At 51.7% G+C, this 15,000-nt stretch overlaps 1 protein-coding gene across 4 annotated transcripts in view; it reads left to right on the top strand.

Annotated features, from left to right (window-relative positions):
* ADAMTSL3 (ADAMTS like 3) overlaps positions 1-15,000 on the top strand; it is a 111,758-nt gene that overhangs the window by 46,058 nt on the left and 50,700 nt on the right. For all 4 annotated transcript variants that reach the window (XM_036315930.1, XM_036315928.1, XM_036315927.1 and 1 more), the window contains exons 6-7: positions 1,170-1,406; positions 7,020-7,146. In XM_036315930.1, the coding sequence (XP_036171823.1) occupies positions 1,170-1,406; positions 7,020-7,146 (364 nt within the window). The remainder of the gene's footprint in view (positions 1-1,169; positions 1,407-7,019; positions 7,147-15,000) is intronic.

The raw sequence follows: 15,000 nt of genomic DNA, 5'->3' as shown, positions 1-15,000 counted from the left end.
CCCCCAATTTCATTGTTACAAATGGAACATCATGAAAGCACAGTGATTCATCACAGAAAGAATCTGTAATGATAGATGTGTTTCCCGATGGTCTTAGGCGACCCCTGTGAAAGAGTCATTCGACCCCCAAAGGGGTCGCGACCCGCAGGTTGAGAACGGCAGTTCTAATTCTTTATCTGTGCACAGGGCAGCGGGCTCACTAGCAAGTCTGCTGCCCGTCCATCACCAGACACGTGACCCCCAGCCTCCGCCCCTTCTGCTGACAACCGGCCTGTGGTCTGTGCCTATGGGTGCGTTTTTGTTTGTTTGTTCTTGTTCTGTCTCATATCCCACATCGGAGTGAAATCATGCATTTTTGTTTTGTCCTCCCGCTGCCTGACCGCATGGAGCATAGTAAGTTCCCTCAGATCCGTCCACGTTGAGAAAAATGGCAATATTTCATCATTTTTCGCGGCTGAGCAGTAGTCCATTGTATGTATATGTCACCCTTCTTTTCTTTTCTTCTTTTTTTTCTTAATCCTCACCTGAGGATATTTTTTTAAAATGTAATTGCATGTTCCTTTTTTTTAAAAAAAATGTCTTTATTGATTTCAGAGAGGAAGGGAGAGGGAGAGAGAGATGGAGATATCAATGATGAGAGAGAATCATGGATCGGCTGCCTCCTGCACGCCCCCCACTGGGGATTAAGCCCGCAACCTGGGCATGTGCCCTTGACCGGAATCGAACCTGGGACCTTTCAGTCCTCAGGCCGACGCTCTATCCATTGAGCCAAACCGGCCAGGGTCTGAGGATATTTTTCCATTGATTTTTTAGGGAGAGTGGAAGGGAGAGGGAGAGACAGAGAAACATCGACGTGAGAGAGACACATCAATGGGTTGCCTCCTGCACGAGCCCCGATCAGGGCCTGGGCCGGGGCAGAGCCTGCAAACCAAGGTGCCCTTGACCGGAATCGAACCCGGGACCCTTGGGTCTGCAGGCCAACGCTTACCCACTGAGCCACACCGGCTGGGGCTACGGATTCCGTTTTGAATGTTGAGAAGGAAGGCGGTGGCTCCTGGGAGAGAGGCGTGGGGGGGGGGGGGAGGGGTGTGGTCGCATGGGACGCGGGTCCACGTGTCCAGCCTCCCATGGACCCCATGTCACGGGTGACCCTTGACCTCTCCCGCCAGGACTGCCCGGCGGACGCCGAGGACTTCCGAGCCCAGCAGTGCTCCGCCTACAACGACGTGCAGTACCAGGGCCGCTACTACGAGTGGCTGCCGCGGTACAACGACCCCGCCGCGCCCTGCGCGCTCAAGTGCCACGCGCGCGGCCAGACGCTGGTGGTGGAGCTGGCGCCCAAGGTGCTGGACGGGACGCGTTGCCATAGCGACTCCCTGGACATGTGCATCAGCGGCACCTGCCAGGTAAGCCACGCCCCTTCCCCCCCGCAGGCGCCACGCCCCTCCCCCAAGGCACCACGCCCCCTTCTCCCCAGGTGCCACGCCCCTTCTCCGCAAGGCCACGCCCCTCCCCCAAGGCACCACGCCCCCTTCTCCCCAGGTGCCAAGCCCCTTCCCCGCAAGGCCACACCCCTTCCCCAAGGCACCACGCCCCTTCTCTGCACCCGCCACGCCCCTTCTCCGCAAGGCCACGCCCCTCCCCCAAGGCACCACGCCCCCTTCTCCCCAGGTGCCACGCCCCCGTCTCTGCACGCGCCACGCCCCTTCCCCCGCAAGGCCACGCCCCTTCCCCACAGGCACCACGCCCCTTCTCTGCACCTGCCACGCCCCCTCCCAAGAAGGAGAAGGAGAATCTTTTTTTTTTTTTAGGTTTTAAAGTTTTTAATATGAAAAAAAGGCTTTTGTTTTTGCTTCGCTTAGACATCAGGGGAGTCGTCTGCGTGTCATGAGATGGGAGATGAAGTTTACTCCATGTAAACGTAAACATGTGTCCATTAAGAAGCACGTAGCTTTTTTTAAATGTAGTGACCCAATGGCTTAATGTTTTCCTTAATCTTTCTTTAACTTTAGAGGACTCCGTTAGGAACTAACGCCTCTTGTTCCGAAGAGACATTTGTCTGCAGTTCGGGCGCTTCTAGTTTCACTTCAGATTCTTTTTCTTCTGTCAAATTCAAGAAAATGGAATAGTTTGAATCACATTCGTATTACGTGAAGGCAGTAAAACTTGGTGTACACGTCATGGCTATTTATTTAAAAATTAATATAGTCGTGTCAAAATTTATTTATTTATTCATTGATTTATTTATCTTTGGAGACGGCCGTGTGGGTTTTATTGTCAGCACAACCGATGCTACAGTTAGTGCAAACTGCACACCTGCACGTGGCACTTTTTTTTTTGCCCTCCCTCAAGGATCCAGCTCCACAGCTGTGGATTCGGGGTTGTTTTTTGTAGTTGTGGTTGTTGTTTAAATTTTTAAATATATATTATATATATTTATATTCTTTATATTTATATAAAATATAAACATTTTTATGTTTTCCATTTATTTTATTTTTAAATTTTTATTTTGTTTACTTATTTTATACATTTTTATGTTATTGATTCCAGAGAGGAAGGGAGAGAGGGAGAGTGAGGTAGAAACATCATGCTGAGAGAGTACCATGGATCGGCTGCCTCCTGCCCGCCCCCCACTGGGGATGGAGCCGCAACCCTGGCCTGTGCTCTTGGCCAGAATCGAATACCCAGGACCCTTTAGTCCAAAGCTGGATGCTCTATCCACTGAGCCAAATCAGCCAGGGCTATTTTATTTTTAAAATATGTTTTTATTGCTTTCAGAGAGGAAGGGAAAGTGAGGGAGAGACACATCCATGATGAGAGAGAATCATGGATCGGCTGCCTCCTGCACGCCCCCCACTGGGGATGGAGCCGCAACCCTGGCCTGTGCCCTGACCGGGAATCGAACCCGGGACCTCCTGGTTCATAGGTCGATGCTCAGCCACGGAGCCAGGCCGGCCGGGCTGAGAATTTGCATATTTAACGAGGCCCCGGGACCCCACTCTGAGAACCACTGCTTTGAAAGGTTAGCATTGCTTGGTTCTCTGAGCTTTTTCATTCATTGTTTTGCTGACACGAATTCATGAATTCATTGTTTGGCGTCTTTAGGGGCAGTGACTTATTTGCTGAAAAGTTAGCATGAATGCATTATTTTTTTTCTTCTTAACATTTAAGGAACCGTATTCTTTTTTTTCTTAATATATGTATTTTTTCATTGATTTCAGAGAGGAAGGGAGAGAGATAGAGAGATGGAAACATCAATGATGAGAGAGAACCTGGGGGTGGGAGGGAATCGGGCCACAACCCAGGCATGTGCCCTTGGCCGGAATTGAACCTGGGACCCTTCAGTCTGCAGGCCGATGCTCTATCCACTGAGCCACACCAGCGAAGGCTGCGCTGATGGGTGGGGCTGAGTCAGAACCAACGCCACGGGGCTGTGAGGGGGTGGGACTCAGGGCCCTGGCACACGTTGAGGGGGTACTTTAGAGGCGGCTTTGACAAGGTGGGATTCCACCTCCATTCCTTTGACTTCTGGGTAGAAAAAAATTAAAATACTGAGTGGCTAGTATTCCATCTTCCCTATTACGGTCGTATCAAAAACAGCAGTCACGCCCTAACCGGTGTGGCTCAGTGGATAGAACGTCGGCCTGTGGACTCAAGGGTCCTGGGTTCGATCCTGGTCAAGGGCACAGGCCTGGGTTGCGGGCACATCCCCAGTGGGGGGCGTGCAGGAGGCAGCTGATCGATGTTTCCGACTCTCTGTCCCTCTCTGTAAAAAATCAATAAAATGTATTTAAAACACAAAACAAAACAGTAGTCATGCCCGGCCGGCGTGGCTCAGGGGTTGAGCATTGACCTATGAACCGGGAGGTCAGGGTTCGATTCCCGGTCAGGGCACACGCCGGGGTTTCTGGCTTGAACCCAGTGGGGGACGTGCAGGAGGCTGTCAATCCATGATCTCTCTTATCATTGGCTTCTATCTCTCTCTCCCTCCCTTTCTCTCTGAGATCAATAAAAAAATATATTTTTAAAAGTTAGGAATCAAACAGAGGAGCTCAGGGAGGCGTCCTATTGCCCTAGGTCAGGGATGGCGAACCTATGAACTCATTTTTTTGGTCAATTTTTCTTTGTTAAATGGCATTTAAATATGTAAAATAAATATCAAAAATAAAAATCTTTGTTTGACGATGGTTGCAAATATAAAAAAATTTCTATATGTGACATGGCACCAGAGTTAAGTTAGGGTTTTTCAAAATGCTGGCACGCTGAGCTCAAAAGGTTCGCCGTCACTGCCCTAGGTCTTGCAAGGCCCTAACACTCTTCCAGAAAAGCCCATCTGAGCTCTTACACCACGCCCTTCGGGCCGGCCTGAGAGAGGGCGATGCTCACTCAAGTGCTCAGGGACTCTCCCCCCCCCCCCCCCCGCCCAGCCCCACCCCTGTGAGGACAGCTCTTGGCCCAGGACCTGCGCGCCTGTCATTTAATCGTGGAATATTACTCCCCTCGGAGAGGGTTGCATGGATGTCAGTGACTCATTGACTGAATCCCAAACTTGCAAGTGCGTTCCCAAAATCAATCCCTCGTAAGTCGTTCCACATGTGCCTGTAAATATTACGATGGCGGCCCCGGTAACTGGCTTTGGTTTTTTGTGGGTCTTTTTTGTTGTTGTTGTTAATCCTCACCCGAGGATATTTTCCCACTGATTTTTAGGGAGAGTGGAAGGGAGGGGGAGAGACAGAGAGAAACGTCGATGTGAGAGACACACATCGATGGTTTGCCTCCTGCACGCGCCCTGACAGCCTGCAACCAAGGGACGTGCCCTTGACCATAATCGAACCTGGGACCCGTTGGTCTGCAGGCCGACGCTCTATCCACTGGGCCACACCAGCCAGGGCTGTCACTGGGTACTTCATCATCCATCCGCTGATACGAAAGGGGAGGAAGGTGTAGCCTGGTGTTAAGATGTTGGCGTCAGATGACCTGGATTTTTTCTAAAACCTTGACTGAAATAAAACAAGGTTTGCCTGTAAATTGAAAAGAAAAAATAAATAAATTAATTAAATAAATAAAAATAAATAAAACCATTACTGACATGATACACTAGCTGTGTAATGTCGGAAAGTTGTTTAGCCTCAGGAACATTCAGATGCCTTATTTGTAAAAACAGAGATAAAAGGGCCTGGCTGGTGTGGCTCAGTGGTGGAGCATCGACCTATGAACCAGGAGGTCAGGGTTCGATTCCTGGTCAGGGCACAGGCCCGGGTTGGGGGCTCGATCCCCAGTGTGGGGCGTGCAGGAGGCAGCCGATCCATGATTCTCTCTCATCATGGATGTTTCTCTCTCTCTCCCTCTCCCTTCCTCTCTGAAATCAATAAAAACATATTAAAACAAAAAAACAGAGATAAAAGTTACCAAGTATATTATAAGGTTGATGGAAAGATTAAATGAAATAATCCTGTATAATAAAAGGTTAATATGCTAAGTGTCCAGTCGTCCATTCAACCAATCAAAGCGTAATATGCTAATGATATAGGAAGGCTGCTCAACCGCTTGCTATGATGTGCACTGACCACCAGGGGTCTGGCAGATCAGGACTGAGAAAGATGGGCCAGACATGCCCTGGAGCCCTTCTGCAGTCCCTCCCTGCCCCGGCTGGCCAACATCCCCTGTCCCTCCCCAGCCCCGATCGTGCACCAGTGGGGTCCCTCGGCCCTGCCTGCACCCTCTCACAATCCGGGACCCCTTGGGGGATGTCAGAGAGCTGGTTTTGGCCCAATCCCTCAGGTCAGGCCAAGGAACCCCACTGGTGCATGAATTCGTGTGCAGGGCCCCTAGTGTCTTTATAATGTGCTTGGCTCAATGCCTGGCACATGGCAAGCATTCAATAAAAATCAAGTATTGCTACTACTATTTTACTGCTCTCTTTATAAAACCACTAGAGGCCTGGTGCACGAAATTTGTGCACAGGGGAGGGCGGTCCCTCAGCCCGGCCTGCACGCTCTCCAATCTGGGACCCCTTAGGGGATGTTCGAATGCTGGTTTAGGCCCGATCCCTGTGGGCCTAAACCGGCAGTCAGACATCCCTCTCGCAATCTGGGACCACTGGCTCCTAACCACTCACCTGCCTGCCTGCCTGATTGCCCCTAACCATCTGCCTGCCAGCCTGAACACCCCTAACTGCCCCCCCCTTGCCAGTCTGATTGCCCCCAATTGCCCTCCCCTGCCAGCTTGATCGCCCCCAACCACTCTCCCTTGCCGGACTGATTGCCCCCAATTGCCCTCCCCTGCCAGCTTGATCGCCCCCAACCACTCTCCCTTGCCGGACTGATCGCCCCCAATTGCCCTCCCCTGCCAGCCTGATCGCCCCTAACCGCCTCTGCCTCAGCCCCGCCACCATGGCTTTGTCCAGAAGGACATCTGGAAGGACTCCTGGTCTAATTAGCATATTACCCTTTTATTAGTATAGATATCATCAGGATGGAAGGATCCTAAAAGTCATTGGATTCAGCTGCCCATCAAATAATTGGATCTCTTCTCGGAGGTGCCCTCCCAGAGGCCTCCTGGCCCATGGCTGAGTATTCCTGCTGGACGCCTCTGACCTGCCGGACGTTGTCAGAGGGCATTCAGTGAGGCTTAAACCCGTCCCTCTCACCTTCGGGAAATGCCAGAGCAAGTGTAACGCTTCGCCCTGACTGCCCTGTAGGAATCTCAAAATATCCCCTGCCCGGCCAGGGTGGCCCAGTGGTTGAGTGTCAACTTATGAACCAGGAGGTCACCCTTTGATTCCCGGTCAGGGCATATGCCTGGGTTTCGGGCCCCATCCCCAGTGTGGGGGCGTGCAGGAGGCAGCCGATCCGTGATTCTCTCTCCTCATTGATGTTTCTCTCTCTCTCTCTCTCTCCCTCTCCCTTCCTCTCTGAGATTAATAAAAAAAATAATTTAAAAAAAGGAAGTATAACCCCATTAATACGAAAGCAATCGCCTCCCGCCTCCCGCGTTCTCTGACACCTGCTCTGTCGCAGGCGGTGGGCTGTGACCGGCAGCTGGGGAGTCACGCCAAGGAGGACAACTGCGGGGTGTGCGCGGGCAACGGCTCCACCTGCAGGCTGGTGCGGGGACAGGCCAAGTCACACGTGTCTCCTGAGAAAAGTAGGTGTCACCCCCAGTGCGACGGTACCCGAACGCGAAATGCGCCTGCCTTTCCCCAGATAGATTTGGTTTCATTCAACGCTGTGCTGTCCCCAGGCCCCTGCGCTTGGATTCGATTAACCTTGAGAAATGCATTCGTTTTGTTAGTTTGACTTCTTAAAATGAGAGCAACCGAAATGCCCTGGAATGTCAGTATTTGTCCAAGGACAGAACGGTGGCTTTATAAAAGTGGGGTATTCTAAAATTCACGACGAGAAGCTTTTGGTAGGAGCTGGGTGCCACCCAGTAACTTGCCGGCGACTTAATGATATTGTCTAAGAGGAGTTCATTTTGCTGAAACTTGGGAAATATGTGTTTTCCATTTTATGCAGCGATAGTATACAATTTTATGTTTCTACTCTCCCATTATACAGCAACCAGAAGTTACTTGGAAAGTTTGTTTAATTCTGGGCCCACATTTTCACATGCCTTGTCTATGCTAATAAAAGGGTAATATGCTAATTAGACCGGACATCTTCCAGATGTCCTTCCGGACAAAGCCACGGTGGAAGGGGCCGAGGCAGAGACAGTTAGGGGCGATCAGGCTGGCAGGAGAGGGCTTTTAGGGGAATCAGGCTGGCAGGGGAGGGCTGTTAGGGGTGATCAGGCTGGCAGGGGACGGCTGTTAGGAGCAATCAGGCTGGCAGGGGACGGCTGTTAGGGGCAATCAGGCTGGCAGGGGAGGGCAGTTAGGAGCAATCAGGCTGGCAGGGGAAGGCTGTTAGGGGCGATCAGGCTGGCAGGGGACGGCTGTTAGGAGCAATCAGGCTGGCAGGGGACGGCTGTTAGGGGCAATCAGGCTGGCAGGGGAGGGCAGTTAGGGGCAATCAGGCTGGCAGGGGAGGGCTGTTAGGGGTGATCAGGCTGGCAGGGGACGGCTGTTAGGAGCAATCAGGCTGGCAGGGGAGGGCAGTTAGGGGCAATCAGGCTGGCAGGGGAGGGCTGTTAGGGGCAATCAGGCTGGCAGGGGACGGCTGTTAGGGGCAATCAGGCTGGCAGGGGAGGGCAGTTAGGGGCAATCAGGCTGGCAGGGGAGGGCTGTTAGGGGCAATCAGGCTGGCAGGGGACGGCTGTTAGGAGCAATCAGGCTGGCAGGGGAGGGCAGTTAGGGGCAATCAGGCCAGCAGGCAGAGTGGTTAGGGGTGATCAGGCAGGTAAGCAGGCGAGCAGTTAGGAACCAGCGGTCCTGGATTGTGAGAGGGATGTCTGACTGCCCGTTTAGGCCTGAACCCAGCAGTTGGACATCCCCCGAGAGGTCCCGGATTTGAGAGGGTGCAGGCCAGGCTGAGGGACCAATAAATTTCATGCACTGGGCCTCTAATTTAAAATAAATCAATAAAGTTTGCCTTAAATAATTAAAACACACACACACAAAAACAAACCTGAATGGGCTGTAGACCATCTATGTTACCAGGTTAACACTTTCCTAACCCTAAGCTTTCGGGGTGGAAAGAGTTGTTCAGCAGTTTCCTGAAAGTCATAGATCTTCTGAAGGCTCTGTCAAAGTTTTGTTCCCGTGGCTACTTCTGAGGGTACCTGTTTCTTGAGACCTTGGCCAACACCGAGTATGACTATTTTTACTTTTTTCATTTTTCATTTTTTTCATGTAGCTTTATTGTTTTCAGAGAAGAAGCGAGAGGGAGAGAGAGAGAGGAACATCCGTGATGAGAGAGAATCACTGACCGGCTGCCTCCTGCACGCCCCACACTGGGGATCGAGTCCTCAACCCGGGCCTGTGCCCTGACCGGGAATCGAACCCTGACCTCCTGGTTCACAGGTCGAGGCTCAACCCCTGAGCCCCACCAGGTGGGCAAGAGAATCTTTATTTTTAAACATTTGCCAACTTTTTCGGTCAACCATGAGGTCATCATTTCTTTTATTTGCCTCCCTTTGATTGCCAAGCAAGGTAAAAATATTGTCATTGTGGCTCATTCCTACATTTTACTTATTTACTTATTTCATTTCTTCATTTTAATTGTCCAGTGAGAGGCATTTTCCCCTTTGGATGTTTTCCTCGCCGTCGTGAAGGTTGACTGTTTCACAAAAGCTGGCCTGTTTTCCGTTACACCTGTTTCCAATGCTGCTCTCGGGCTGTCCCTGGACGTTAGATACCGTTTTGTGCTTTTAGAACGAACGGTTTCTAAACTTTATACATTCAGAAATGTCCATCTTTTCATTTCAGTGACACCTGCCTTTTAAAAAATACCTGCCTTTAAAAAAAGGCTTTAATTTGGGGGTCACTGCGCTTTTCTGTAAAGGACCGGATATACACGTATTAGGGCTCTGGGGCGGGGGGTGGGGGGGACAGGGGTCTCTCACCCACTCAGCCGTCCCCCCCATGGCGGTGCCGAAGCGCCCACAGATGACTGGGAACCCACGGCACGGCTGTGTCCCAATAAAACTTTATTTACAACGTAGGCCACAGGCTGCACTGGCCCGCGGGTTGTCGTCCGCTGCCCTCTTCCTCGAGGGGCCATCAGATGTTGATTACAGCAAGGAAGGCGTCGGAGGCTAAAGGGAGAAGTAATTCCAAAAAGGAGGCAGAGCCCCGGCCGGTGTGGCTCAGTGGATAGAGCGTCGGCCTGTGGACCAAAGGGTCCCGGGTTCGATTCCGGTCCAGGGCATGGACCTGGGTTGCAGGCTCCTCCCCGACCCGGGCCCTGGTTGGGGCACATGCAGGAGGCAGCCCATCGATGTGTCTCTCTCACATCCATGTTTCTCTCTGTCTCTCCCTCTCCCTTCCACTCTCTCTAAGAATCAATGGAAAAATATCCTTGGGGGAGGGTTAACCAAAATTTAAAAAAAAAAAAGAAAAAAAAGGAGGCAGAGGGCAGCTACGTTAGATGCTGTCCTGAGCCCTCATGCGGGGTATGGGTCCCCAGTTTCTCTTTGGCAGTTGGGAGATCAGGTGCAGCCTTAGCAAGAGTGGTTTGGATGAATTTCAGGGTAAAACCCCAGCCTGGTCATGTGGGCTGATGAGCAAACAGAAGGTGAGGATAAAGGGGGAGGGGTTCCCCCAGACAGAAGGAGGGGTGCCCTCCTCCAGCAGGTCAGAGCTGCAGTGAGCCTTGGGCTTAAAAAGTGTGGGAGCCCTGGCCGGCGTGGCTCAGTGGATAGAGCATCCGGCCTGGGAACAGAAGGGTCCCGGGTTCAATTCTGCTGAAGGGCACAGGCCCGGGTTGTGGGCTCCATCCCCAGTAGGGGGTGTGCAGGAGGCAGCCGGTCCATGATTCTCTCTCATCATGGATGTTTTTCTCTCTCTCTCTCCCTCTGTCTTCCTCTCTGAAATCAACACAAATATATTAAAATAAATAAACAAATAAATAAATAAACAGATCTATATTAATAAAGGGTAATATGCTAATTAGACTGGGTCGATTAGACAAAGCCACAGTAGGCAGGGGGCGGAGGCAGAGGCAGTTAGGGGCAATCAGGCCAGCAGGGGAGAGCAGTTAGGGGCAATCAGGCCGGAAGGCAGTATGGTGAGGGGCGATCAGGCAGGCAGGCAGGTAAGCAGTTAGGAGCCAGTGGTCCCAGATTGCGAGAGGGATGTGCAACTTCCAGTTTAGGCCCACAGGGATCGGGCCGAAACCGGCAGTAGGACATCCCCCGAGGGGTCCCGGATTGGAGAGGGTGCAGGCCGGGATGAGGGACACCCTTCCTCTCCCTCCCCCATGCACAAATTTCATGCACTGGGACTCTAGTAAATAAATAAACAAATAAATAGAGAAAACTCTAAACACAGCAACCAGGAAGCCAACACCTTGGTCTGAAGAGTCTGGGCTCAGCACTTGGGGGCCCAGTTGTATTTCCGGGTTTGTCCCTTGTTTTGGTCTCATCCGCCTAAGGGCAGGCATGCCTGGGGCCAATGAATAAGTTCGCTGAGCTTGTCTGGTCTGGGCTCTTGCACATTTTTTTAAAGTATATTTTTATTGATCTCAGAGAGTTCAAGGGGAGAGAGAGAGAGAGAGAGAAAAACATCCATGATGAGAGAGAATCATGGATCGGCTGCTTCCTGCACGCCCCACACTGGGGATCGTGCCCACAACCCGGGCCTGTGCCCTGACCAGGAATCGAACCACAGCCTCCTGGTTCATAAGTAGATGCTCAGCTACTGAGCCATGCTGGCCGGGCATGGAGTTATTATTACTAGATGCCCAGTGCACGGATTCCTGCACCGGTGGGGTCCCTCAGCATGGCCTGCACCCTCTCGCAACCGGGGCCCCCTCGGGGGATGTTGGAGAACTGGTTTCGGCCCGATCCCCCCAGGCCAGGCCGAGGGACCCCACCAGGGAATTAATCTCTTCCTGCCCTCCCCCTCCCCCCTTCCCTCTGAGATTCATCAGTCTGTTCCATGTTTCCATGCCTGTGCGTTGAGGGTCTGACCCCTTGTGGTCAGTGCATGCCATAGCTACCAGTCGAACAGTCAACCTGTTGCTTAGGCTTTTATATATATAGATGATTAGAATTTATTCAGATACTTTGTTTCCTGCTTAAAAAACTCCTTTATTCCTTGGGCATGGGGGTCTGAGGGGAGGGTGTGTGTGTACTTGAACCCTGGTAGCAGGAGGAACTAAATGCAGGGTCAAGAAATATAACATGAAAAATGCCAGACAGAAGGCTTTATTCAGCAAAAAACCAACCAGCCACATTTTTTTTGTTGTTGTTGCTAATCCTCACCTGAGGATGTATTTTTTTCCCCATTGATTTTTAGAGAGAGTAGAAAGGAGGAGGGGAGAGAGACAGAGGGACATCGATATGAGAGAGACACATGGATTAGTTGCCTCCCCCTCCGGCAACCTAGGTACATGCCTTCAGCCAGACTCAAACCCAGGACTCTTCGGTTCTAGGGCCGACACTCTATCCACTGAGCCAAAATGGCCGGGGCAACCAGCCACATGGAAAACAATGAAAACCAGCAATTCGAAATAAAACCAATGTCACCCCAATAAATATACTTTTAAAAAAAATATACATTTGTATTGACTTCAGAGAGGAAGGGAGAGGGAGAGAGAGAGAGAGAGACATCAATGATGAAAGAGAATCATGGATCGGCTGCCTCCTGCACACCCCACACTAAGGATCGAGCCCCAAACCTGGGCATGTGCCCTGACCAGAGTAGAACCCGGGAACCATTCAGTCCATAGGCCACCGCTCTATCCACTGAGCCACACCTGCCAGGGCCCAATAGATATACTTTTTTTTTTTTAAAAAAAGGTAGGGTCCTGGCCAGTTTGGCTCAGTGGATAGAGTGTTGGCCTACAGACTGAAGGGTCCTGGGTTTGATTCCCGGTCAGGGCACACGCCTGGGTTGTGGGCTTGATCCCCAGTGGTGGGCGTGCAGGAGGCAGCCGATCCATGATTCTCTCTCATCATGGATGTTTCTCTCTCTCACTCCCTCTCCCTTCCTCTCTGACATCAATAAAAATATATATTTAAAAAAAAGTAGGAATGAGGTTGCCAAAGTGACTAGAGTAGCTCTCTCCTTGTATTACCAGGGAGCGCATCTATTTAGGTTGGTATCGTTCTCCTTGGAGTTTATAGTGAAAACTAGAGGTCCGGTGCACGAATTTGTGCACTCACGGGTGGGATCCGGCTGTCCCCCCACATGGGGCGGGCCGGTTGCAGGGAGGGGGCCCTGGAGGGCTCCAGGGCGGGTCCAGCCTTCTCTCTCAGTCCTGATCAGCTGGACCCCAGCAGCAAGCTAACCTATTGGTCCCAGCGCCTGCCCCCTGGTGGTCAGTGCATGTCATAGCCAGCGGTTGAGCTGCCTTAGCATATCATTAGCATATTACACTTTGATCGGTTGAACAGACGACCAGACACTTAGCATATTAGGCTTTTATTATATAGGATAAATCAGCTGATATAAATGATAGTGCTTCTAGCCCGGAGCTAATGCTTATCAATTGGTTAATACTGTGTGGACAGCTCATTTCCTGGACATCTTGCTACTTAGAGACGCTGGGATCCGCGGCAGGAAATGAGACATGGAAAAACTATGTTCGGACCAGCTGGCCCTGAGCTGTGTGTGTGGGAGGGAGATGAGCAGACCCAGGTTTCCAGGGCCCTTCGGTCAGCCCGGCGATTGCAAAACCCAGCAAGTGCAACCCAGGCCGGGAACGCCTGCAACGAACATAAGCGTTGGAATTCACACAATTAAAACGGGGTCTCCCGGTCGAAGGGTTCAGGGTGTCGATGTTGGTTCTGACTCCAGCCTCACTGATTCGGAACCCTCTGATCTTAAGCCAGTCACTTACACTTTGAAAACTTCAGTCTTTTTAAACATTTTTAATATTTTTATTGATTTCAGAGAGGAAGGGGGAGGGAGAGATAGAAGCATCAGTGATGAGAGAGGATCACTGATCGGCTGCCTCCTGCACGCCCCCCACTGGGGATCAAGCCCGCAACCCGGGCCTGTGCCCTGACCGGGAATCGAACCCTGACCTCCTGGTTCATAAGCCGATGCCCAACCAATGAGCCACACCGGCCAAGCAACTTCAGTTTTCTTTTTTTTCTTTTTTAAATCCTCACCCGAGGATATTTTTCCATTGATTTTAGAGAGGGTGGAAGAGAGAGGGAAAGACAGAAATATTGATGTGAGAGAGACACATCGATTGGTTGCCTTCTGCGCTTGCCCTGACCAGGGGCCCGGGCTGAGGAGGAGCCTACAACCAAGGTAAGTGCAACCTTGATCGGAATTGAACCCGGGACCCTTTGATCTGCAGGCTGACGCTCTATCCACTGAGCCACACCGGCTGGGGCCACTTCTGTTTTCTCCATTATAGAGCTGGGTTGTTATTGGACTGAATGAGGTAATTTATCTCATTGCTTAGCAACATGCCTGGGGCATACTAAGTGCTCCACGTGGTGTTAATAACTTACACTTATCACGACCTCATTGGACCCTCTCAGCAAGCCCTGGGCACAACTGCTCTTGTCATCCTGACTGTACAGACATGAGAGGCACAGAGAAGGCGGGAGGCCTGCCCGAGGTCACACAGGAATTGTGAGTGGCAGCGCTGATAGCCCGCCCCGGTCGCCTGGCTCCAGTCTGTGATCTTGCCCACTATTCACACTGCCTGTCACTGGTAGTTTACAAAATAGGCAGAGGGCCTTAAAGGGTGGCAAGGGGAGCCCTGGAAGATGGCATGGTGGTTCAGAGGGTCAAGGATCTCTTACCCCACATGTCAATTTAAACATTTTGGAAGATTCCAAACAATGGACGTGTTCAGCAGGAACCAGTTACCCCCTGTGCCACCACCATCACCACCAACACGATCACCCCACAGCAAATACCATCCACCCACCATACCATCACACCAACCATCACACCACCATCACCATCACCATCACCACCACCACACCAGCACCACCACCATCACTACCACCACCACCACCACCATCACCACCACCACGATCACCACCACCACCACCACCACCACCACCATCACCACCACCACCACCACCACCACCACCACACCATCACCACCACCACCACACACACCACCACCACCACCATCACCACCACCATCACCATCACCACCACCATCACCATCACCACCACCACCACCATCACCACCACCACCACCATCACCACCACCATCCTAACCACCACACCACCACCACCACCACCACCACCACCATCACCACCAGCACTACCACCACCACCACCACCATCACCACCACCACGATCACCACCACCACCACCACCACCACCACCATCACCACCACCACCACCACCACCACCACCACCATCAACCACACCACCACCACCACCACCACCATCACTACCACCACCACCACCACCACCAC

Source organism: Myotis myotis, unplaced genomic scaffold (genome assembly GCF_014108235.1).
Source record: "Myotis myotis isolate mMyoMyo1 unplaced genomic scaffold, mMyoMyo1.p scaffold_m19_p_67, whole genome shotgun sequence".
In the NCBI taxonomy this organism is placed as follows: Eukaryota; Metazoa; Chordata; class Mammalia; order Chiroptera; family Vespertilionidae; genus Myotis; species Myotis myotis.
Note: the sequence above shows the minus strand (reverse complement) of the source record. Positions and strands in the feature narration are given on the sequence as shown.